General features: G+C 40.8%; 1 protein-coding gene across 2 annotated transcripts in view; it reads left to right on the top strand.

Moving 5' to 3' along the window:
- Nsmaf (neutral sphingomyelinase activation associated factor) overlaps nt 1–24,725 on the top strand; it is a 57,852-nt gene that overhangs the window by 9,232 nt on the left and 23,895 nt on the right. For both annotated transcript variants that reach the window (XM_036178990.1, XM_036178989.1), the window contains exons 2-12: nt 2,791–2,880; nt 5,578–5,656; nt 5,756–5,823; nt 5,898–5,934; nt 8,396–8,446; nt 10,602–10,673; nt 11,061–11,108; nt 11,204–11,256; nt 19,495–19,624; nt 21,508–21,579; nt 23,009–23,117. In XM_036178990.1, the coding sequence (XP_036034883.1) occupies nt 2,791–2,880; nt 5,578–5,656; nt 5,756–5,823; nt 5,898–5,934; nt 8,396–8,446; nt 10,602–10,673; nt 11,061–11,108; nt 11,204–11,256; nt 19,495–19,624; nt 21,508–21,579; nt 23,009–23,117 (809 nt within the window). The remainder of the gene's footprint in view (nt 1–2,790; nt 2,881–5,577; nt 5,657–5,755; nt 5,824–5,897; nt 5,935–8,395; nt 8,447–10,601; nt 10,674–11,060; nt 11,109–11,203; nt 11,257–19,494; nt 19,625–21,507; nt 21,580–23,008; nt 23,118–24,725) is intronic.

The raw sequence follows: 24,725 nt of genomic DNA, 5'->3' as shown, positions 1-24,725 counted from the left end.
TTTATTTTGACATGCATTGGTGTTTTGCCTGCATGTATGTCTGTGTGAAGGTGTTAAATCCCCTGGAATTGGAGTTACAGACAGTTGTGAGCTACCATGTGGGTGCTACAAATTGAACCTGGGTCCTCTGGAAGAGCAGTCAGTGCTCCTAACCACTGGGCCACATATCTAACCCTGAATTTAAAGTTTTTAAAGCATTAGCTTTTACTCCATAGAATATTGTTTGGAAACTATTGTTGAAAGTTAATTGAAATAATTTTCACACAGAATATAATTAAAGTGGGTACCAGTAAAGGCTTCAGTGGAAACAAAACAAACAGCCCTTAAACCGTTAATGTTAAGGAGTGTGATTGCTTAGGTTTCTTCTCAGTAGGTTTGCATTTCTTGTAAAATTTACTTATTTATAAACAAAGGAAACTACTATTTATGATAGACTTAGTGCCAAAATGTGGGTGGGCATCTGTTTTAATCACCACGTAGAAGAACAGTTTATTTTGGAAGGTGATCTGTGTTTCCTGGCTGTAAATTCATGCATGTGTCTTGTTGAAGAACACTTAACTCTATTTCCCCTTCCCATGGGAGGAGAGGGGATAGCAGGAGACAGAAGGAAGGACTACCCACCGCCATTCAGGTGCAGCCAAAATCTGGGGGCAGGGGCACTAATTAGTGAATAAGTTCCTGACTGGTACCTTCCTGCACATCACCGGACACATCAAAGGAGTGATACCATCCTCCTGAATCTGATGACTGTACTGGAATTCAGATGGGCTGCAATGTATTTTGGGTTGTGCTCTGTCAGTTTGGCTAATGACTAATTTTTTTTAATATCCTAGAGACTATTTATGACTTCTTTATGACTAATTGTTGTTCAGAAATTTTTTAAATGGAGGACAGGTCAATAAAACTTAAGTGGTAAAACTAGTTCCTGTTATCATTAATTTTAATTTCATGAGTCAATCCTTTGGGTCAGGTATAGCTGAAGTTTTCCTGTGTCCAGCCTGGCCTGCAGTCAGGACAAATCTCTCCCACCCACCAGTCCCACAGGCACTCAGACCCAAGTAAACACACAGAGGCTTATATTAATTAAAACTGCTCAGCCATTAGCCCAGGCTTCCTATTGACTGGCTCTTACACTTACACTCAGCCCATTTCTGTTCATCTGTATGTCGCCACATTTTCCACGGCTTTACCTGTGTGTCATTACATGCTGCTCCCTGGATGGCTGGCATCTCCTGACTCAGCCTTCCTCTTCCCAGAATTCTCCTTGTCTGCTTCTCTAGCCTATACTTCCTGCCTGGCTACTGGCTGGTCAGTGTTTTATTAAACCAGTGTACAAAAGCATTATTCCCCTGCAGTCAGGTTGTGTTTTGAACGAATGACCTCCCGTGTCACTCGTTAATTTGAGAGTTTTGTTAATTAGAGTGTTTTCACCTTCTGTTCCTTGTGTTGTCTCTAGTCCTTCTTGTGTATCCTCCCTGTTTATTTGGGCGTTACTCTGTCATGTTTGGTCTTTATAAGGGTAATGTTAGTCTTGACCTTTTCTTCTGACCCTGGTTGTCTCTGTCAGCTCAGCTTGTATTCCTGTGCTTGTTTGTGTCTTGTTCTTTCACAGTAGAAGCTTCTCATCTTGGAGGGACTCTTCGGTGACCGACACTGGGTAAAGCCCTGTGCTTGCACTGGTTTTCAGATGAGTGGTGTTGTCCCAGGAAGCATCTACACTGCTTTCTCTCTGTGGCTCATTCCCATCTGCTCCCTGGCTCCCACAGATCGACTCACATCTCTTTCTCTCTTGGATATCTCTCTAGTTTGCTGTCATCTTTGGATTTTGTCACTTAAAAATATTTTATTCACATCTTAGTTTTGTTTTAGGAGGAAGCAAAATAAGCAATATTCTGTGTAACGCACATTTAATCTGGGTACCTCCCTCCAGGACAGCAGAGCATCTAGATCCACCTGAAGTCTGTCCCCAGCTGGAAGCTCCTCCGTGACTAGATGCTGTCAGCGTTCCCTGATACTCTGCAGCCAAAAATGCGCTTCTTTCACTTTTTTGGCCGTGTACCTATTTCTGTGGCAGTTCAACTAAATTTCTACTTTATTTTATTTTTTTAGTTGTGCGTGTGCACCCCCGTGGTTCACATGTGGGAGGTCTGTGGACAGCTCCCAGGAGTCAGTTTTTCTCTTCCCCTGGGGGTCACTCAGGTCATCATGCTTAAGCAGCAGTCACCTTTACCCTAGTCACCTTACCACTGTACACTTCTGCCGTTGTGCTTTTAAAGTACAAAGCACTTAAAACTGAAGGAACTATACAACTCAGTCTATTTGTTTTACTTATTAAACATGGATGGTATCTAAACCATCAGGTTGGTTGTAGCCATCTGCACACCTGCCTCCTAGAGCTCATTACCTCGTGGGAGTCGTAAGAACTCAAGACAGTGTGGGACGTGGTCTCAGGGTCATGGCAGGGTAGGGACAGGAAAGCCTGGCATGTACCATCAGGGGGCACTGACACAAAAATTTCATCGGGAGGAGAGCAAGGTTGTCATAAACACTTAATTTTACAGTCTGGGACTTTTGTGTATGTTAGGAGAGTGCATCTTCGCTGTGAAGGACTCCATTTGGGACATGAGAGAGAGGACTGTGGGCTTCACAGAGTGCTGCCTGGGGATGTGGGAGCAGGCTTTTTATGTGCAAAGCCTTCTACACCAGATGCAACATGAAACCAGATGCAACTACGTAAACAATGTAAACGAGATGCAACATAAAACTGTCGTCTTCTTCTTCCATGTTTAGGTTTTCCTTACTGCTGCTCAACTTGGAGGAATACTACTTTGAGCAGCACACAGCTTTCCACATCCAGCACCAGGGCAGCCATGAGGAAAGGTGAGTGAGCTCACGCAGCTCTGGGCACTGTGAAGTCTTATGTCTTTAAAATAAACACAGGACTATGTAGGAGTCCCTCTTTAATTAGGTAGCCAGATGGCATAACTGACAGTGGTTCTGTTCCTCTGACAGAGGCTGCTGGGCAGGGCAGGGCTCCTAGGGTGGTTCTGCTCCCCTGAGGCTGCTGGGCAGAGCAGGGCTCCTAGGGTGGTTCTGGCTCCCCTGAGGCTGCCAAGCAGGGCTCCCCGGATCCCTCTTGTCACAGTGCACCCTGCTCTTGGTCGCTGGGATGATGATGCAGTAAAGTAATGATCGAAAACCATGGAGCAGTGAACGATGTCAGCCTCTTCAAAATGAAGTAATAAATAATGCAATGTGAACCAGAGCAAAATCTGGTTCCTCCATAACTACTTTAAAAACAGGTCCTCCATAACTCCTTTAAAAACAGGTCCAGTTGCTTGGTTCAACTTTTTTTAAGCGTAATAATGAGCCATTATTAAAAGAGTACTTCCTCAGAGCTCTGTATGTAGACCAGCTGAGCTAAGGAGGGGCTTATACAAGAAGCAAAAACAACCAATGCTAAAGTTAGGTGATAGGTAGATGGGCGTTTTCTATTCTATTTGCTTATACTTAGAAATGTCATACTGTTAACAAATTTAGTTGTTGATAAGTTTGGATATTAAAAGTAATGCACTTAACAACATGAAAAAATGTAAAATTTCAAAACCCTTTGAGAAAGGAGAGTTGTAAACTGAATCATAACCTGTGTAATGGGCCTGTTCATCCATTCAGTGCATATATTGAGCAATGATGATAACCAGATGGCTCCAATATCACTTCCTTCCACAAGAGAGGAGAGTTCTCTCTGGGGGTTGGGAGGACATTCTCAGACTTTGCAGCTATATTTCTAGTTGTGGGCTTGTTGTTGTTTTTGACACTTTAGATTTCTAAGTTATATAGAGATATAGATTCACAGATTTCCCTCTGATTTTCACAAATACCCAAGTCCTTGATTGGCGCAGGTCCCTCACAAAAAGTGGCATAGTATTTGCATACAGCCTTCAAGCATCTCCCCATTTACTGAACACATCTGTGATTATGTCCAGGACTGAACATGGCACCACTTCATCCCCATCCTTTCAGCACAGTATTTGATCACAGAAAATCCTAGTTTTGTTTTTGGAACTTTCTAAAATTAAAAGAAGTAATCTGAGTTGCTTGAGTACATGGAGACAGAACCTTGGATATACAGGGCCACTTGCTGCCACCTCAGTTAAAGTAGGCTAACCCAGAAGCCCTGGGTGCACAAAGTGAAAGAATTCACCCAGATACCAACCAAGGGCTGGGAAGATGACACAGTGGTTAAAGCACCCACCATCCACTCATTAGGACTAGAGTTCAGACCCCAGAACTAGGGAAAATTCTGGCTGGGAATGGCAGCCTGCCTGCCACTCTCTAGCCTCAGAAGACAAAAGACGGGGCTTCCCCAGAGCAAGCTGGCGAGTGAAACTAGCCATTTCCATGAGCTCTAGGTGTGGCTGGGAAATCCTGCCACAAATGATAAGGTTCAAGAGCTATGGAGGATGATTCCAACATTACCCATGGCCCTCCACACACATGTGCACAGGTATGTATGGACATTTCCCCATACTCATCTGCTACACACTTGCAGACGTGAGCATACACGCACATGCACATACACATGAAAAATGGGAGAAAAAAGAATGTGAGATCGTAAAAGTTGTACTTGTATATAAACATGCTTTTGGAAATTACCTCATTTGTTCATAGTTAGTCAGTATTCTCTTATATGTCTGACTTCATAGTAAGCTCTTGTCTTGTTTTAGTCACTGATAAAAATCAGTTGATAAGAGAAAGTAAAGGTGATGTTTATTGGCTCAATTAACAACAGCCTCTAAGACACTTGAGCATATTTTTTCCCCAAAAACTTAGTAAAGCCATATGATTTAGGAAACCACAGCACTTCCCATATCTGATTATCAGCTCCATATTACATCACATAGTCTTTAAAATTGCTTATTGCCATGTAATAGATTTTCCCTGAATACTTCAAAGTCATTAATTATTTATGGTATTTTGTATGTAAAATTCAAATTTAATTTTTCCATGTTTTAAAAAGCAAAAAATAATCTTTTGTTTATTGTTATTTTCTGAGTAGTTCTTCAAGATTCAGAGAATGAAAAGCCGATGGAATTTGCTGAAAACATCGCAAATGTAGCCGATGTCAGTGTTTCTGAGTCTTGGTTTCTCTGGAGAGCAGTTGTGAAGACTCAATAATAATAATGATGCTGATAATAATTAATGAGGTTATGGGGCTGCACTCAGCAAATGCAGCTACAACTGCAGCCTGTGTGGTTTTCTCCAGCCTCCTGAGAGTGGAGCTGAAGGAACATGGTTGTTTTCCGCCATGCTACACCCTTTCTGTAGTTGCCAAGTTTGTTTTTTTTTTTTTTTTTTTTTTTTGTGTGTTGTGTGTGTGTGTGTGTGTGTGTGTGTGTGTGTATAGCTAAGGATCAAACCCAGGACCTTGCTAGGCAAGCATTCTACCACTGAGCTAAATCCCCATCCCCACCAAGATTTTTTTAGCTGACACCTTAGCAATCCACATTCTAGTTCAAATAAATAACTTTATGATTGTTCTGGTGTTCAAACAATCTTTTCTCCTTTGGCTCCTAGGAAAATCAGAGGATCCTTAAAAATATGTTCAAAATCAGTGATTTTTGAGCCAGATGCAATATCCCAACCCATCATTAAGGTAAAGGTGTTTTAAATGTGCTCAGAGACATTCCTAATTGTGTGTGCACATATACTTTTATTTTTGCTTACTTTTATAATATTTGTCAATTTTATCCAGATTCCTTTGAGAGATTGCTTAAAAATAGGAAAACATGGAGACAATGGAGCCAACAGACACTTTGCAAAGTATGTCATTTTTCACTTTTAATTTTACTTCAACAAAAATTTTACATATCTGATGACTTTTTTCTGTATTCCAGGGCAAAGTCTTCGGGTATTTTACTCATTTTCAGACAGGTGAGAAGTATGTAGTAAAAATGTTTACTAAAAATGTTAGTATGTATTTTTCCCAATTTGTATGAAGATTTCTGTGTGTGAGTATGTGTAATTTTTTGCATGATGAAATTATTCACTTATATAGATCTCAACTGAAAACACTTGGAAATAGATGTTTAAATGCCTTGAGAATTTAGCCATTGAGAAGTAAACATTTTAAAAGATAAGATTCTTCCATTGGCCCTTCCATGTTTACTGAGTATAGGGACTGTAGTTTGTCCTTAGAATCAGTAGGGGAAGGTTCTGCAACCTCCCCTGCTAAAGGTGGCGAGCCAGTGCCAGGCTGCGGAAGCAACCTCAGGCAGTGCTCCAGAAGGGTGGTCTCTCCCCTCCGGAATGACCTGAGCTTTTGTCTTTTGTTCACCCAGATACACACTGCATTTACCTGTGCACCCACTGCTGCACTCAATTCAGTATTGGCGTCACTTGTAATTTTTCTGCTGGCATATCATTAATTAGTTTGTAGATTTAAAAAATTAAGTAAAGAAAGAGCAGAGGTCTTTTCTTTGTTCTTTTGGTTTTGGCTCCACATTCCCAACTGTCACAGGATTTGTTTTCTGGGTTGCCTGGACTCTGCAGCGCTCTAGTTCTGTGCACTGTCAGGTCAGAGGAACATTCTGTGATCCAGGAAGTGTAGGAACTCTGTGGAGAACGTGACTGCAGCTGAGCACTTGATCCAGAGACTTGCACAGGACAGTGCCTGAAGTGTTGTTGGCTGTTTTTGCTCTTTTGGGGGTGAGGGGGGGTACTGTCACCCAGCTCCCAAATAAATCAACATGGAGGCTTATTCTTAATTATGAATGTCTGGCCTTAGCTTGTCTTAGCCAACTTTTCTTGACTTAACTTATCCTATCTACCTTTTGCCTCTGGGCTTGTCCCATTCTCCTACTTTTATAAATCTTACGCTTACTCCATGGCTTGCTGTGTAGGTGGCCCCTGATATCCTCCTCCTTCTCTGGCTACTTCTTTTCTCACAGATTTCTCCTTCTATTTATTCTCTCTGCCTGCCAGCCCTGCCTGTCCTCTCTCCTGCCTCACTATTGGCCATTCAGTTCTTTATTAGACCATCAGGTGTTTTAGACAGGCAAAGTAACACAGCCTCACAGAGTTAAACAAATGCAACATAAACAAAAGTAACTCACCTTAAAGAATATTCTACAACACTGAAGCATCTGGGTGAGTGGAGGGGGAGGAGGCAAGAGCAGCCTCTACTGTCTCTCATGGAATCCTTTGTTGATAGAACACTGTTTAACATGCCTTGACATTTCTCTTATGAAATCTGGGAGATTTTGAATTAAGTAACTTCCTGTTAGCACCTTCTGTAATTCCAGTTTAAAAAAAAAAAAAGAAGGGATGAACTATCTTCAACTTCATATTTGGTGCTCCAGATGCAAACAGATAAAGCCCATCTGGTGTTTTGTGGGGAGTCCTGTTACTATCCCTAACCTGTGTGCTCACAGTGTATTTCTTACTACATCATGAGCTTATTGAAGGGCATCCATATCTTGGAAGGAAAGGGAACTTTTTTTTTTTTTTTTTAGTTAAAAGTAACATTTTCTTTAGAGAACTACCCATCTTAGTAAAGGATGAGTAACTTGGTTTTAGAAATACAGCTAAGAATAATCGATTCAAAATCTAGGGGCACCCAGGGCAAGCTACGCTTCCAAGGGATATTTTAAGCTTCATGTGTCCAGAAGACTTTCACCAAGTCTCAGAAAGAGGTTTTGGGACAGAGTTTTGCTTTCACATTTTGTTGTTGTTGTTGGAATAACATGTTTGTTTGTATATTATGTGTGCATGTATGAACATTATCAGTTTTAAGCCATGTGTTCAATAGGGAAGATAGATGATGAGGGGCAAAATCTCTCCTCCTGTGTCAGTTAGTGATACATGTTATGAAGAAAATGAGAAGCAGGACATAGTGTAGGGCATCCTAGGGAATGTTGCTGTGCTCCTTAAGGCAGAGTGGTCAGCAAAGAGAGAAAGCCACTCGCAGTGCCAGCAATGTGAGCCAGCAGTGATCATGAGATGGGAGTTGAGTGGAATCAGGGTAGAGGGCTCCGAGGAAGACTGGCCTCTGAACCATGTAAGGCTGTAGAGAGCAGATGAGAACACCACTGGGGAGCTGTAAGAATAGTCTGACCTGGTTTGTATGCATTTGAAACCTGGGGAGGATCAGGAGTGGAGCGAGGAGACCCTGAGTGCTCTGTATCAGGCCAGTGAACGCTGCTCATTATCTGGGTATGTGCTGAAGACAAACCTGGCAATGTGCTGATGACGTAGTTGCAGTGCATAAAGGATAACAATCCAGAAAGACTTCCAACTAGAGCTTTGTAACAAGTAAACATTGAATTCATAGTATCTTTGTAGGAATTCTTGACATGAAAACTCGGTTATTTCAGTGTTGATTTGCCTTTCTCAGGTATATTTCATTAAAGAACACAACATTGTGGCACCATATAAGGTAGAACGGGTAAGTAAAGTTTTTCATGTAGTATTGGAAATGCGTGCAGTGATTTGGAGCGGTAGGACTTTCATGGTTCTATTAATATCTTTAATCAAATATGGTAATACTGGGTACTTCAAAGTTTATTGACAGTTAATGCAAAAGTACCCAAGGGAAACATAGACTTTAGCCCTAAGAGTAAAAGCTTAGAGATGATATTAGAAGTGGGAGAAATGGAGAGATGCTCAGGGGTTAAGAGTGCTGGGGATTTGTTACTTACATGGCAGCTAAAATCCATTTGTAACTCCAGTTCCAGAGGATCTGATGTCCTCTGTTGGCCTCTGCACGCACTGCACACACAGTACATAGATGTGTATGCAGGCAAAATAACTATACACAAAATAAAAATATCACCTTCTAAGAAAGGAAGGAACTGAAGTCAGTGTACAAATTTATAAGCATACTTTACTGTGTATTACTGAGAATTTTTTGCTGGAAATTTATTTTTTATTTATTTTTTTCTTCCAAGAAAGGGTTTCTCTGTGTAGTTTTAGAGCCTGTCCTGGATCTTGCTCTGTAGACCAGGCTGGCCTCTAACTCACAGAGATCCATCTGCTTCTACCTCTCGAGTGCTGGGATTAAAGGCGTGCGCTGCCACCTGAAATTTTATTTTCAAGAGTAGTCAAGAACTGCTTAGTTTTAAAAATACCTATATTTGATAACAACTTTTATAAAGCCATAATTTGGTAGAAGTTATAAGGATTTATCAAGGAAGCATAGGCATTTATGTGACCTCACCTGTGTTGTGATCCTTCACACTGCAGCAAACTGTGTGGGGAAGGCATCACTCCTATTAAAAGAGTTTTTATAGGACCAAGGAGTGGATGAGAAAAGCCACACTCTCTGGGCAAACAAACCCAGGCCCACATGCTGAGTCAGCTCCAGGTGCAGGCCAGCCTGCAGTATCCTGTCCAGCAGCTTATGAAACACAAACTGCTTAAGCAGTTTTATAGACAGGAAAACTTGCATGTGTAGATGACCCAGGAGTTTGACCACTATGTGTAAGCGACCCTTCCTCCCTGCTAAATGCTTCATGCCTTGTGACTGTTCTCTTGTTGTGACATTGTCTCTACACTTTGACAAACGTCTCCATGGGCAATAGCCTGCCCTCCTAGAGAGAGTGTTGTAAGGAATTTATTATGAGGAATCAATGTGGGAAATAATAAAGACTGAGACATCCAGCCTCTGAAGAGCACACAGTGTAAGACGAGTCTGCATCTGAAGGGAAGGGAAACCCAGCATTCCATCGAGAAGATAGTCACAAAGGTGTAAGTTTCTATCTGTAGTCTTTTGTTCTCTTTGGACCTTGACAGACAAGACTCACTTACATTGAAGAGTTTAGTCCATTTTAGTCAGTCTAGTGATTCGATGTGAATTCTGCCTCATACACATACAGAAACAACGTTTACTGAAATATATTGGCATTCTGTGGCCCAGTCAAGCTGACATGTAATGGTAGCCGTCATGTACATGTGTTCCTGTCCCCAGGGCACCTCAGTACATGGAGTGAATATTGAGGGAGCTGAGGGAGAACTAGATGTCAATACAGTGACAGTGAGAGAGTTCTGTCCCACTCAAGAATGAGAAGAGCATGTGGAGAGAACACCAGCCAGGAGTCAGCATTGTAGGCTAGATGGACTCATGGATATAGCACATTCTCCCAAGGTGACACATACCACATGTTAGGTCACAAAGCAAGCCATAGCAAAGGTAAGATTGAAATCACTGCCCCATATTGGAAAGCCATGATTTCAACAGCATATTGTCAAGCTAGCAGTGGGTAAAAGAAATGAAAAGAGAAACTTGGAAACATTGCATGACAAATGAAAACCAAAAGAGAATGTCAGATTATGGGAGCAAAGCAGCATTAAGAGAAATGTAAACTAGATGTCTACATTACAAAAGGAAAGACTCAACATAAAACTGACTCCACCCCTCCGGGAATGAGAGCAGGAAGCACAGACCAAGCACTGGTGCAGGAAGGCCCTGAGTGACCAAACAGCCCCAGCCAGGCCCGGCCCTCTCAGTTCCAGGATGAGAGCAGAAACGTGCAGAGTTGGCACCTGCTGGGCAGATGCTCTTAAAGTAGCAGGCTGACATGCTCTGCTTCTGTCCTCATCAGGGAAAAATGGAGTATGTCTTTGACCTGGAAGTTTCTGGGAAGGTGGAAGATGTTGTGGAGACATTGCTACAGGTAAGCCGGCTGGCCCTTGGTCTGGCTCCCACAGAGCACAGAGCAGAGTGGGCCGGAAGCCTCAGTTTTGGTTTTGCTTTTGTTTCGAGGCAGGGCTCATGTAGCTCAGGCTGGCCTCCCTCCGGCCTCTCTCTCCCTGGAACTGCGATTAAAGTTCCCACATCTGCTCAGAAGCCATCTTTTAAATCTCATATTTCATCTTGTCCAGATAACTATCACTTTTGTAAACATGCTGATTACTTGAATTTGGAAACTTAAGTAGGAAAAGCCACAGACATCAGGAGTGATCTCTGCTGTGACTAAGTAACCGGTGTTTTCCATTGCCTCTAAAGAAATACTTGCTGTCATCTGCAAGGAAACTAATTGTGTGTGTTTGTCACATTGTAGTTGCACAGAGCATCCTGTCTTGATAAACTTGGTGACCAGACGGCCATGGTGAGTGTTCTGAATGATTGCTGTTTGACTAGGAGGTAACTTCTGTTGAGCTCACTTACACTCATGTTCACATTTTTAAATGGTTCTTCCCATAGATAACAGCTATCCTGCAGTCACGTTTGGCTAGAACATCATTTGACAAAAACAGGTAAGATTTCACCATTTTGTTTTCTGACAAGAGTGCAGTGAACGGCTCCATCTGTAGGCCTCTTTCAGCAGCTCAAAGCTGACGCAGGCTGGGAAGTGGGGAGCACTGGCCTAGCACTTGGTTCTGGCCCCAGCGCGGCTTCCATCATCTTATTCCTGCTCATCTTAGGGAAAGGCCCGGCCTAGGGATGATAACTCTTAGAGGTTCCTCTGTTCTCCTCCTTCCTGGCATCTGCCACTTAGAAGCCTGTGCATCCACCACTGCTGTCTCACCAGCCTGTCCAGTCTCACCCACTGGGCTTGCCACAGTGCGCCATAGCAACCCTTAGTCCATCTTCTCAGTGTTGGTCTCCCTGCTCAGTTCCTCTTCACCTCCCCAACATAATGACCTGCTAAATTCTGGCCTATGTAAAGAACACATCTTGACTGTTGGAAGTTACAGTGAACTGCTGCCATGAGGCGGTGCCCGCTTACTGCCCCATGCTCCAGGTGGCTGTTGCTCTCAGGAGTTCTGAGCTCTGGCCGCTTGCAAAGGAAGCAAGACGCTGCTGGTCACCTGCTCTCTGCCCTCTAAGCCGTTGTCATATTCTCTCGTTCCCTCATCCTCTCTAATCTCCTTCGCCATCTTTGCCCCTTGTTTTCTCATGTACGGAATGTGCAACTGCCTGTATTTTGCTGCTGACTAACTGGGCTTTCTGCTTTTAGCTTAGCTGTCTATTCTTAAAGAAAGTAATTGCATCTAGTACTTTCCTATCATTCCCCACAGGGACCAAGAGAGTGTACTATTGTTCTAATGGTTTTCCCATTGATTTTCTTAGCTTTATTAAGTATGCAATACAGTTTCTGAAAATAATGGTGCTATTTATTTTTATCCTAGTTTCGTATTTATTTCTTGCATTAGATGTGGGCTATTTGCCTACATTTTCATTTCATATTCTTCTGTATTACTTTATCTTCACAGTGACTATTGATACCTGGTGGTCCACAACCATTTATAGTGCCAGGAGATCTGGCCTCCTAGGATACCAGGCACACACATGCACAAATATACATATGGGCAAAACTCATACATATAAAATGAAATAAATAAATCTTAGGAAAATTAAAAAGTGGTTCATTTTGAAAGTTGTAATTTATTTATCCAGAACCTGAACTGTTGTCCTGAGGGATAAAGGGAGGAGTCTTTGCAGTGTGAAATGAGATATTCCAGTCACGTGCACTGCTACTAAAACAGTGAAAGCAAACTTGCGAACATGAGCTTTCATCATATTTTTGAAGATATGTCTCTTATTTGAAGATATATATTTTCCTTACTTTTTATGTTGAAAGGGTTCAAATTCTGTCAAGGTGAAAGAATAGTATAAAGAACCCAGATATCCTATGACTTACTAGGTGTGTGCTTGTTCATGTCTTTCCAGTTTGCTTTAGACATTGCCATGCTCGTTTGCATATTCATGTGCTCTGGTGTGTGTGTGTGTGTTTTATTCAGTCTTTCTTCCTGTCATTACCCCCCAGTAGTGCACTAAGGCAGCCTCTGTGTAGCACTTGAAGGGCATTAGTGATAGCTTATGCAAATACTGTGTCCTTATAGATAAGGAAGTTAGGTGACTGCAGAGTTGGGTGCATGTGCATGCGTGCGTGTGTGCGAGTATGCTCATGTGCAGTGAAATCTCTATGTAGTATATATGTACGTGTTTGCATGCTGGGTATAATTTTTCAAATTGTTTAACACTAGGCTGTAGGACATCATGGCAGTGTCCCAGCAGTATTTAGGTGTATATGTTTTAAAGAATCTTGTTGCAGTCCTTGGTATCATTGTCATGTCCAATTAGCCACAATATCTTCTGACACAGCTCTACATTCTTATTCATCAAAAGTTTTAAAAAAAACTCTTTATTTTAGAATGTTTCTGTTTTTAAAATGAAGGATTCTATACAACTCCCTTCGTTCTTCACTGAGCTCTCCCTAGTATTAGGATTGGTGTGTAGATGTGGCCATCTTTTTTTGGGCACATTCTAGGTATTTGCTTGATGGCACTGAACTCTTCTTTTCTAGATATTTGTTACTGGTACAGAATATAATAAATACTTTTTAACATTGGCTTTGTACCTTGCCATTTCTTTCTTTTTTTTTTTTCTTTTGGTTTTTTTGAGACAGGTTTCTTTCTCTGTGTAGCTTTTGGAGCCTTTCTTGGAACTCACTTGGCTGGCCTGAAACTCACAGAGATCTTCCTGCCTCTGCCTCCCGAGTGCTGGGATTAAAGTTGAACACCACCACACCTGACATACCCTGCTATTTCTAAATTCATGCAGGAGTGAGTTCTAGATGGGTTTTTAGTAGATCTATGTTGTTTTCATGTTTGCAGTCATTTCTGGATAAGGGCAGTTTCACAGACATGTCTGTTTGTTTTCCACTTGCTGTCTCATTGTACTGTTTCGTTAGTGAATACCTTGGGTGCAGAAGCTCTGCCTATTCTTGATATTGAGGGAGGATAGTTTAGTGTTTATCATTAAGGAATAATGGTGGCTGTAGGTTTTTCATAGGCATTCATTGTCATAGTAAGGAAACTAGTTTTTATTTTAGTTTGCTGAATGTGTTTTCAGTAAAAGGTACAGAATTTTGTCAAGTATTTTTTCTGTACTTATGGACATGATAATTTTTCATTTCTTGTTAATATTATAAATTATATTGATTTTTTAATGTTAAATGAACTTTGTATTCATGTAAACATATTATTTAACATGGTGTTTGACCCTCTCTATTGCTTTGTGGATGTTTTATCAGATGTTTTTGCATCTGTCTACATGCAGGACATTGCTCTGTCATTCTCTAGTAGCTGTTTTGGTACAAACTTCTGCTGACCTCATAAAATGCATTTGGATGTGTTCTGTGATCCTGTGTTTGTAAGAAGAATGAGGCGTGGTGATATTTTTTTCTTACTTTTTTTAGTATAATTTACAGATAAAGGTATATAAATATGAAGTATTTTTAGGGATGGTACTTAGTGTAGTTTGTTATTATTAATTGGTACCACCATCCTTATTACTGTTATTTTGAGAGAGGATCTTGCTCTGTGGCTAAAACTGGCCTTGAACTTCCAGTCCTTTTGCTCCAGTCTCCTCAGCACTGTGAAAGAAGTGAGGCCACAACACCCAATTTATCTCATTTCTTTATGTTTGTTTTTGTCATGTATATGGATGTTTTGCCGACATGTGTGAGTTTGTACCATGTACATTTCTGGTATCTGTGGAGCCCAGGAGAGGGTTTTGGTTTACCCAAAACTGGAGTTACAGATGGTTGTGAGCCACTCTGTGGGTGCTAGGAATCACATCTCAGTCCTCTGCAAGAGCATCAAGTGCTGTTAACCATTGAGCCATCTCTTCAGCCCTGGCCTTACTTATTTTTTAAATTAGATGCAGAACTATTTAATTTCCAAGAAGCTTTTTTTAAAATCTATTTTGGTGTGGGAGTCTGTGGGAGACCAGTTCCGACCTGCACCCACCTTTTGAAGGGTTCTTGAGTGGAGGAGAGAGGAATGAGAAAATATCAGAAAGATAGACCTAGATGATGAGAAAAAAGACAGAGACACAGGGTAGCTTCAGGAGGGCCTAGGTCAATACCCAATAGCCCAGAACTTTATTCAAAAGGACTTTTTATAATATGCCAAAGGGAGAGGTAAAAGACCTCCCCCTTACAAGATGAAAGCACGCTGTACAGCCAAGTGTAGAGCCTTCCAAATACCTGGTAAACATGCCCATGGTCAAATCATCCAATTATGCAGCCCTGCTGGGTAAAGCAAGCTCAGATTCTCTGACCCTGAGTAAGGTCTCACTAGTAGCTTCTATGGGCCACCACAGCTCCCCCTTCTTATTAATATGTGAGGGTTCAGAGCTTAACTCTATGTAACTTTGAATCACCTTTCCCACTAAGAGCTTGCAAATAGATGGAAAAATCATAGCAATACTTCTGCTTCTCATGGCTGCTATACCTCCTAGTAAAGGAATAGAGGATGACCAAGATAAAATGGCCTTTTAAAATGGATCTAAGATGACTATAGCAATTTTAGCTGCATCAAACTTTTTTAAATCAGTAAACTCCTGATGCAATTGCATCAAATCTAAAGACTCCTTAGCATCACCATTAACATTAGCAGGTTAACATCATAATTCTCACATAAATATTACTATATGTAATTACAATTCTCACAAACTTACATCCAAAAGTAAACTCCCAATAGAATTACTTACACTTTACAAACTTTAGCAAATATCCAAAAATAATCTCTTAAAAGAACTATTTACACTTTTTGCCAGCAAAACATAGGGTACATTAGCATAAATTAACATTAATCCACTCAAGGGACAAGAAAATATTTTTTTAAAAAAATTAAGGAGACTGAGGAATATTAACTACCCCTTTTCTTTTTAATTTTTAAAGATTTATTTATTTATTATGTATACAGTGTTCTGCCTGCATATATGGCTGCAGACCAGAAGAGGACACCAGATCTCATTACAGATGGTTGTGAGCCACCATGTGGTTTCTGGGTATTGAATATTTGGAAGAGCAGTCAGTACTCTTAACTGCTGAGCCATCTCTCCAGCTCTCTTTTTAATTTTTTTAAATTGCATCTGAAGCCTGGGTAAATAAAAAAAAAGTCTCTATTCCTACACCAAAAAGTTCCATTTTTACACAAAAGAGTTCTTGAGTCACCCAAGTTAATAAAGCATATGTGCATAAACAAAACGATTTGTAAGTCACTCCGTTGATAATGTATATAGGTGAAATCAAAATTGTCTGATTTCTGCAGTCTTAAAAGTTCAAAAACCAGTTCTGATACAAGTCTTAAAGTTCCACTGAAAGCCTTCTGATACCAGTCTTCCAAATACAAAGAAACCCACAACCAATTTTTTTTTTTTTTTTGCAGTTTCCTTGAATGCAACAATTCAGTTCAAACACGAGTCTCTGAAACTTCACTTTCAGTTATATCAACATTTTATGACAGTCTTACCCTAGGAACTCTGTCTCAGGCCAAGGTAGCTGTCACAGTAACTGAGCTGCAGAGCTCTTTGAAAAATCTCTGCACATATAGCAAACAGAAATTGTGTAACTTTAGCTGCTGGCTCTGTTCCACTTATGCTTTTACAATCCCAGTCCTGAGGCCCAAGGACTTTCAACTGACTCCTGCTGCAGGGGCTTCAGGTGCCTACAAGCTATGGCTTCCTCGGGTCCCATTACCTGCTCCACCGGCAGGCCTGGTGCTCTGCACACTGGGTTCCAGAAGCCTCTCTACACTGCCCTGCTTGCACAGATGATCACCAACCTCAGGGCAGCAGCATGGCTCCAGCCACATGCTGTTGCTTGGAACTTGGACTGCTCCTGTCTTCCATTATCACCACAGTTCAGCCTGGAGCATGGCTTTGCCTCACTCAGCAGTTCCTGTGCCTGCTGGAGCCTGGGACAGCAGCCTTGCCTCCACAGGCTTCCACTGCTCACTGCTGCTCAATGTTTGACTTTCCCTTGGCGTCTCTGCTGGGCTCTGGCTGCCCAGCGACTCCAGCTCCTGGTGACAGACCTGCTCTGTCCGCTGGAGTCCAAAGTCTCTGTTGCTGCCTGGCTGTGGCAGCCGCTCACACTCTGCTGCTGCTTTCTGAAGCTAGCAGTCTCTGAAGCAGCTTCTGTTTCTCAGACTGCTAAGTCTGAAGTAGCTGCTTCATCTTGAATGCTGCTTTCTGCATCCAAGGTCCTACTGTGGAAAAATCTATTCTACCCTAAGTTACTTTTTTATTAAACCTTCACCACATCCCTAAAGCCTGTATTTCTCAACCTTCACCAAAACTTCTTTACAACATTAAACCTAACTTAGTAAATAGATAGAAACAGAGAGACATAGACAGGGACTTAGAGAGATACTTGTTGCAGCTTAACTTTAACTACTTGCTTTATATTTACAATTTTACTCTGGAAGAATAGAATTTCACCACCTCCATTTAATTAATTACCAGGTATGCCCCCTTAACCTGCCATGTTCCTACCTTTTATCTTCCGTATCCAAATCCCTGTTCAATGCCTTATGTAGGAATCTGCTGGAATCCATCTCTGACCTGATCCCACCTTTGGAAGGGTTCTTGGGTGAAGGAGAGAGGAATGAGAAAATATCAGATAGAAAGATAGACCTAGATGATGAGAAGAAAGACAGAGACACAGGGTGGCTTTGGGAGGGCCTGGGCCAATATCCAATAGCCCAGAACTTTATTCAAAAGGGCTTTTTATAATATGTCAAGGGGATAGGCAAAAGATTTCCCCCTCTGTACAGCCAAGTGTAGAGCCTTCCAAACACCTGGTAAACATGCCCATGGTCAAATCATCCAATTATGCAGCCCTGCTGGGTAAAGCAAACTCAGCTTCTCTGACCCTGAGTAAGTTCTCAATAGATAGCCTCTGTGGGCTCCCACATTTTGTTAAGTTGTATGTTTAAAAAAATGTCTATTTTATCTGACTTATCAGACATGTATTTCTTGGTGTCCTTTAACATTTGTAAAAAAAAAAAAAAAAAAAGTTTATTATTTAGTTGGGAATGGGAGGTCAGAGTCACTTCTGTCCTTCTATCATGTGGATCCCAGAAGTTTTAATGTTAGCAGACTGTGTGGTTGTGCATATTCATGCCTGCTGTTGATGCTTTAGGTTGTCCATTTCCCTTTATCAGTATTGTGAAGTGATTACCAATTTTATTAATCTCAAGTAATGCCCTTTGACTTACATTTTTGTCAGCCATTTTATTTACAGCTGATGTCTGCTTTTATGATCTCTTTTCTCAGCTTACAGAGAGCAGAGGGGGTGTCCTCTGGTGCTAAGTGCAAAGCTGCAGTAGCAGACATGGCTTTCTCTTGTTACAGTAGCAGGCACAGCTTTCTTTTGTTACAGTAGCACTTCAACTCAGTCTCCCTCCCTCTGAAGTGCAGCTCAGGTTTCTTTGTTGTTCCTTTTGAAATTAAGTTGGCCATTTTTTAATCTACAGGTGATTAGAAATATGTTGCTTACTTTTTACACAATTGAAGATTTTATCGTTATCTTACTGTTGCTGATTATTAATTAATATTAATTGATCAGAAAATATGTTTTATGTTTCAGTCTTTTGGTGTTTGCTTGAATTTGTCTCATAGTCCAATATATGGTTGATCTTGGTGAATATTTCCTATTTCCTGTAGCTCTTGGATCCAAAGTCTGTAATAGCTCACATGATGCTTGTTTCCAGTGTATATATACCATAGTGACTGCTCTGTTGACTCACTTGTTTGCTGGAGAGAGATGTTAAAGCTGGCAGTAATGGTTATTCAATTACTTCTCTTTCTCTGAAGCTGTCCTGACCTACAGACTTCATTATTGAATTTCTGATTGGTTCTAAGAACTCATGAGGATTATTCAACTTACAGTTGATTTTGACCACTAGTCAAGAGCCTCAAGGGTCTCTTCTGGTTTTCATGTTTTCACTTAGAGAAAAGTTTGTCCCAGTGTCATGTCCTATATTTCTTTCTCTTTTTTACTTGTCTTTGGTACCAGGATTGAACCAGGGCTCCTGCATGATAAGCATATGCTCTAGTGTTGAGCTGCACTCCCAGGTCCATGAGCTCTACTTTTAATAATTTAATAATTTAGAATATTGGTAATTTAGTTGTTTCCACAGTACTTTAAAGTAACAAATCAAAAATGGAGGGTTTTTTTGTTAGACATTTTAAGAGTAGAAATGGCATCTTTGAGTGGTTTTATATAATGTATCAAACTGACCTTCAAGCAGTTGTAATTATGTGCTCAAAACCTGATAAAGTAAATGTGCTAAGGATAGGGTCTTGCTCTGTAGCCCGGGCTACTCTGAAACTCAGGATATTCTGCCTCAGCATCCCTAGGGCTGGGATAACAGGTATGAACCTGTGCTCTACAAGGAGGTCTTTCTTAACTGTGTAACAGTAGGATGTTACATGATTGTAGGAATAGCTTCAAGACTGTTCATTTTGGGGAGAGATTTTGTTTCTGTGAAATGTAATCTCTTCTGTTAATAAAAAGTCGGGCTTCCGTTATTCAATCTAAAAGAATATCAACCTTATTTAAGCAGCCAATTTATATTACCACCTTTTTCATATTAAGTGTAGTGTTTAGACAGATAACAGGCAAATTTACACTGTCATTAAGAGTAGATCGATTTCTGACTTTGCTAACTCTTGCTGCAAAACATTCTTTTCAGGTTCCAAAATGTTTCTGAAAAGCTGCATATGGAGTGCAAAGCAGAAATGGTAACGCCTCTGGTGACGAATCCGGGACATGTGTGCATTACAGACACCAACCTGTATTTCCAGCCTCTCAATGGACACCCAGTACGTGGGTCCTGGGCATGGGGCTATCTACAGTGCTTGCTTCTGTCTTTCAGCTTGATTTTCCAGGACCTGACATCAGAATTACTGTCTTGAGTTACTTCCCCGCACTTCCTGGGGAAGTTCAAAGTCATTTGGCAGCCCCTATAGCAGTGTGGCTTCCTAATACCCTGAGTAGTTGGTACACACTCACTGAATGCAGTCCCCTCTGATCTGTGTCCAGACATTCTGAAGGACCTTGTTCCTAGTAGTGTGTAAAGAAACTCCACCCTCCTGGTTATGGTCACATCAAGGGAGACTTAGCCTTCTTTTAGAAAGCACAGGGAAAGACACCAAGAAAGTGCTGTAATGAATGAGAAATTGGTCTCCCGTGTGCACTTTGCCTGGCACTGTCTTCCTTGAGTGGTGGTGTGAGCTTCTCACAGCCAGTGTGGGGTTGTGTAGAGATGCTACATCTGGGTCTATGGGACTTCTTCCATAGTCTAGGACTTCTCCTATAGTCTAGGAAACCATCTTCTTGTTAAAAAGAACATTAGACTTAAAACAATGCTTAGAAGTAAACATTAGCTCATCTCTACACTAACTTGTGAAGATTTATTGCTTGTGCAGAGATGGTCCTTTTTGGAGTGGGTCATGAGAGGACCAGAAGTTCTGTCCCTCTGGCCACACTATTGGGCCATTGACAGGCATTTTAACTGACAGAAAGTGTTTTCTGTGGAAGAAGAGTATGCCCTGGACATTCTCCAGGCTCGTCATTGGCACTAAACTGAAGTCAGACATGGTGTTATAGCGATTCTGTCCACTAGGTGGTGACAGATACTGGTCAAATCCAGCAACATGGCCCATAGCTGGCTGGCATGGTGTTCTCTGATATTGGCTACGATTACTATTTTTGATCAAAAACTTGTAGAAAAAAATGACTACAGAACAGCTTCTGGGGACACAGTGAGCATACATTTCTTCCCAAAGCCCTGGTCAGGCTTTCTGGACTGTGTTGGGGTCTTTAGGGCCTTCCTCAGTGCTGCAGAGCCTGGCTTCCCGGCACCTGCGAGCAGCGGAGAAGCTTTGCCTTCCAGCTGAGCACAGATTATTTTCTAATTTTGATTCTCTCTTACTATTCTTCTCCAGTTCCAGAGAATCAAAAACATGTTTTCCTTTAAAAAGAAACAGTCTTGCCTTATATTTAATTTATGAGGTTTTAAACTCTGTAATAAAGGAAATTAAAAACATAATTCTTGAAAAAAATGGATGTTAGGACAAAGCAAATTCCAGACCAATACTCAGGGCTGGAGGGATGGTTTAGCAGTTAAGAGCATATGCTGCCCAGTCGTCAGGACCACAGCTAGAATCCTATCCCCTACAGAGCCCATGGTGTCCCACATATACCTGTATATCTGTACCCTCAGCTGTGAGCCAGGTGGAGGTAGGTCCAGGGAGAGAACCTGCCCCAGAAAAATAGACTTCTCTTGGCCTTCACACATGTAACCCCTCAGTGCATGTATACACTCAGAGATACACACACACACACACACACACACACACACACAAATGAATAAATGAATGAATAAATAAATAAATGTTTTGAAAGAGCAAACTTTTTGAGTAGTTATTTATACTCATTCCTGAGTGCTCCACACCACACAGTAATCCTTGCAGTAACCTGAAAGATGAGAGCACCATAATCTGAGTTTACTGAGGAAGGTTAGGAGATGTATCAGAGTAAAGTGTGAAACTGGGTACCATTTGTTCCAAGATCTCCTAGGTGTGCAACACACTGGGAAGGCAAGGATTTGTGTCTCTCTCCTTCCCTGCTGTAAGATACAAAAAATCAACTTGTAATTGTGTTAGAATGGTGACTCTTGACACTGCCTTTGTGCTTTTTACAGAAACCTGTGGTCCAGATAACACTCCAAGATGTCCGGCGCATTTACAAAAGGAGGCACGGCCTCATGCCTCTGGTAAGTCAGTTCACGGGTGCAGGACAGTTCCCTGTGGGGGACTGCCAGACCTGCAGTGAGGCAGCTAGTTGACAGATGGGCCTCTGCAGCAGGCCTGAAAGCCCAAGAGTGCTGCATGTGAGCGTGTAGAAGCTCGACCTTGATAGAAGAATAACTCTTCTCTGGAAATAAGAGGTTCCAAGAGCATAAAGGCTAGAGAGTCCTTGACTTTCTCCCTCCTGAATTTCCAGAGCTCCTGGGCTAAGGCTATAACAGTGATAGCAGAATGTCCCCATATTCCTCCCACCACACAAGCACTACAGCCAGGTCTCAGAATAATACTGAAATCCTTAAAAGTAATTCTTTAGTATGGAAGAGGAGTACACTAATACAGTCACAGCGGTTAATTAAGCCTCTGAGCTTAGGGAGAGAGAAATAGAAAGAATAACCATTAAAGCATATGGTTGGTTCTTGCCACCATCTCCTTGCTATGTAAACACCCCCTTTCCATTTATCTCATATATGCACCTTAGAAATTAGATGGTTCCGTTATGTTTTGGATTGACACCAATAAAAAATTATTTTCTTTTGCAGATTATAACTAGCTCATTTTTGTACTGTTAATTTGTGAAATTCAAGTACTTTGCTACCTATTTTATGTCCATTTCTAATGATACTAGGAAATTACAGAAAATAGATACTATTAAAAATCTTGTGCTCTCAGTATAGAAGAGCAGTCAGTAAAAGTGAAGAAATTAGCATTGGTTAGACCCACACATTTCTATCACAGCCCTGTACATTGTAGATAAAGCAGTTGTGAGCCCAGGAATTAACTTCCTAACTTCCTTAGGTAGTGAATGCCAATAGCCTGGACTTAAACCCAGGACCCATCTGGGCTCTCCTTGTTGTCTTCTCCCATCTTACTTTGCCAGCACAACACCCATGAAGCTTACAGTTTTCTTTTCTCTTGAGACTTGGCTTTCCTAAAGCCCAGGTGGCCAGAACTCATGATTTCCTGCCTTAGCCTCCTGAATGCTAAGAAAATAGGCATTCAGCTCATAGTTTCCTTTAAAATGACCATAATTGAATGAGTTATTTAATTATTAATTTGTTGTGTTTTATAGTTACTTAATTTATACAAGAACACTAAACATTTATGTGCAAGAAAGAAATGTGAGTTCATTGAGAATCTAATTTTAAATTTCAGGATAAAAAGCTATGTCAATAACAATATTTGGTACTAAAGAGAGTAACATTGTTTGCCTGATGTACATCTCTTGTTCTCAAGATGTTTATAAGAAAACATGAATATAAGGATATAGAACTTGAATCAATTTATAAATGTCAACAGGCTTAAGGCTCAAGCATAGAAATGCTTAGCTGACTTTTGAGATTGTGTGATTCCAGGATGAACATGGAGCTTTTTGTTTTATTCTTTCTGAATTTTCAGGGCTTGGAAGTATTTTGCACAGAAGACGACCTGTGTTCTGACATATACCTAAAGTTCTATGAGCCTCAAGACAGAGATGACCTCTATTTCTATATTGCCACATACCTAGGTTTGCTGGTCTCCCTTTACTGTGTTCCTGGGAAGGTAGCTCAACTCCTTAGAAGCTGGGATGCCAAATAAGAGAAGAAACCGTGCTTTGCCATAGTATTGCCTGTTTTGTTCTCTGATATAATATCCTACAAACTAGGGAAACATTGGTAATTTCTATGCACAACATTTTGGTAATAGTTCATTTGTGTGTTTTGAAAGCTGATGAATATGTTAAATGCTTCTCTTTTTTAATGCCTTCCAACTTGAGTAGGTTGCAAAGAGTCTACTCAAATGTTTTTTCATGTCATGATTTAATTTATGAAATCCAAAACTGAGTTTTTTAAGGTGGGAGAATATGTTTGTGATCACTAGTTGAGGTGGAAGGAGCAGGTGAATCCTCTGTGCTCAGCTCAGCACCCTTGGAATAGAATCTACTTTCCTGTGGAATGATTTCTCAATCCTCATGGAAAATGTGAAGTTCTCCACCTTTATCAGAAAAATCTTCTGCCTTTTCATCAGTTGTGAACTCTTTGTTAAGCTATGTGACTAAATTAAATTCCTAATTTACATAATTGTCATATTACTAAAAAGGAATGATTTTTAAATGGAAGTTGAGGTTTTATTAATATACCCTAATTTGTTTCTCTCTAGTGTGCAATGAGATCATTTCTAGATCAATGTGTGGTAAAGGATATCTTTCCTTGAAATGAAATTTCTCTTTAAGGAAAGATTTCATTCTAGCAGGAATATATTTTATTCCATAGTAGCTTTTAGTTATTTCTCCCCTCATTGAGCCCATTACATTAACGTAGCAAATAAGCAGAGACTGGTTATGAGTTTGTCTTTATTGTCTACGCCCAGTTTGTTTTCTTTTTCTAACAATGACAACAGTAGAAAAGTCACTGCTTAGGGGGATGCTGAAGCTGCAGTCAAAGTCACTCCCGTGTCTGAGCTCATTTCTAAGTTTGCTCCAGTTTTCCAGAGGGTTCCAAGAGTTAAGAAAACGTTTTACTTGCGAAGCCTTTCCTGGTAGCTAATTAAACATGGTAAGAAGTAAGAACACATACAATAATACACTACATACATAGTAATAGCACTTGAGTTAAGATGCTTGATACAGCCAGTAAAGAGTTTTTAGATTCAGAAAAGCAGAGTTTTCTGAACAAGATGAGAGTCCATTCTGACTTTTCTAAAGCAAGCGTGCTCACTGAGAGACCGGTTTTCCCCAGGAGGGCCTTCCTGGTTGTTCTGGTTTAACAGTCAGTGCCACGAAATCCCCCTTTTCTTTGGCAGTTTTGTGTTTTTCAAGTTCTCAAATAATGAATAACTACTGATCAACTGGCAGTAGTCCACCTCTTCAGAATCTAAAATCAATTAAGCCCTATATGGTTTTGTTCTGCCTTATAATAAAGGAGGGAAGTGTGTACAGGTGGCCATGGCCTCTAAAACTCCATCAGAACTCAGCAGACTTGATAGAAGTCTGTGACTCTGTGTGATTGGCATCTGAGGCCACGTCATATTTGTATGTTCACTCGTAGTCTTATATTGTTCGAGTTATGTAACATTTGGAGTGGTTTAATAGTAGTTCAGTAAATTTAATAACTTCTTTTCCTGTATCTTTGTGAAA

Source organism: Onychomys torridus, chromosome 2 (assembly GCF_903995425.1).
Source record: "Onychomys torridus chromosome 2, mOncTor1.1, whole genome shotgun sequence".
Taxonomy (NCBI): Eukaryota; Metazoa; Chordata; class Mammalia; order Rodentia; family Cricetidae; genus Onychomys; species Onychomys torridus.
The sequence above is the reverse complement of the archived record's forward strand: the minus strand, read 5'-3'. Positions and strand labels throughout refer to the sequence as shown.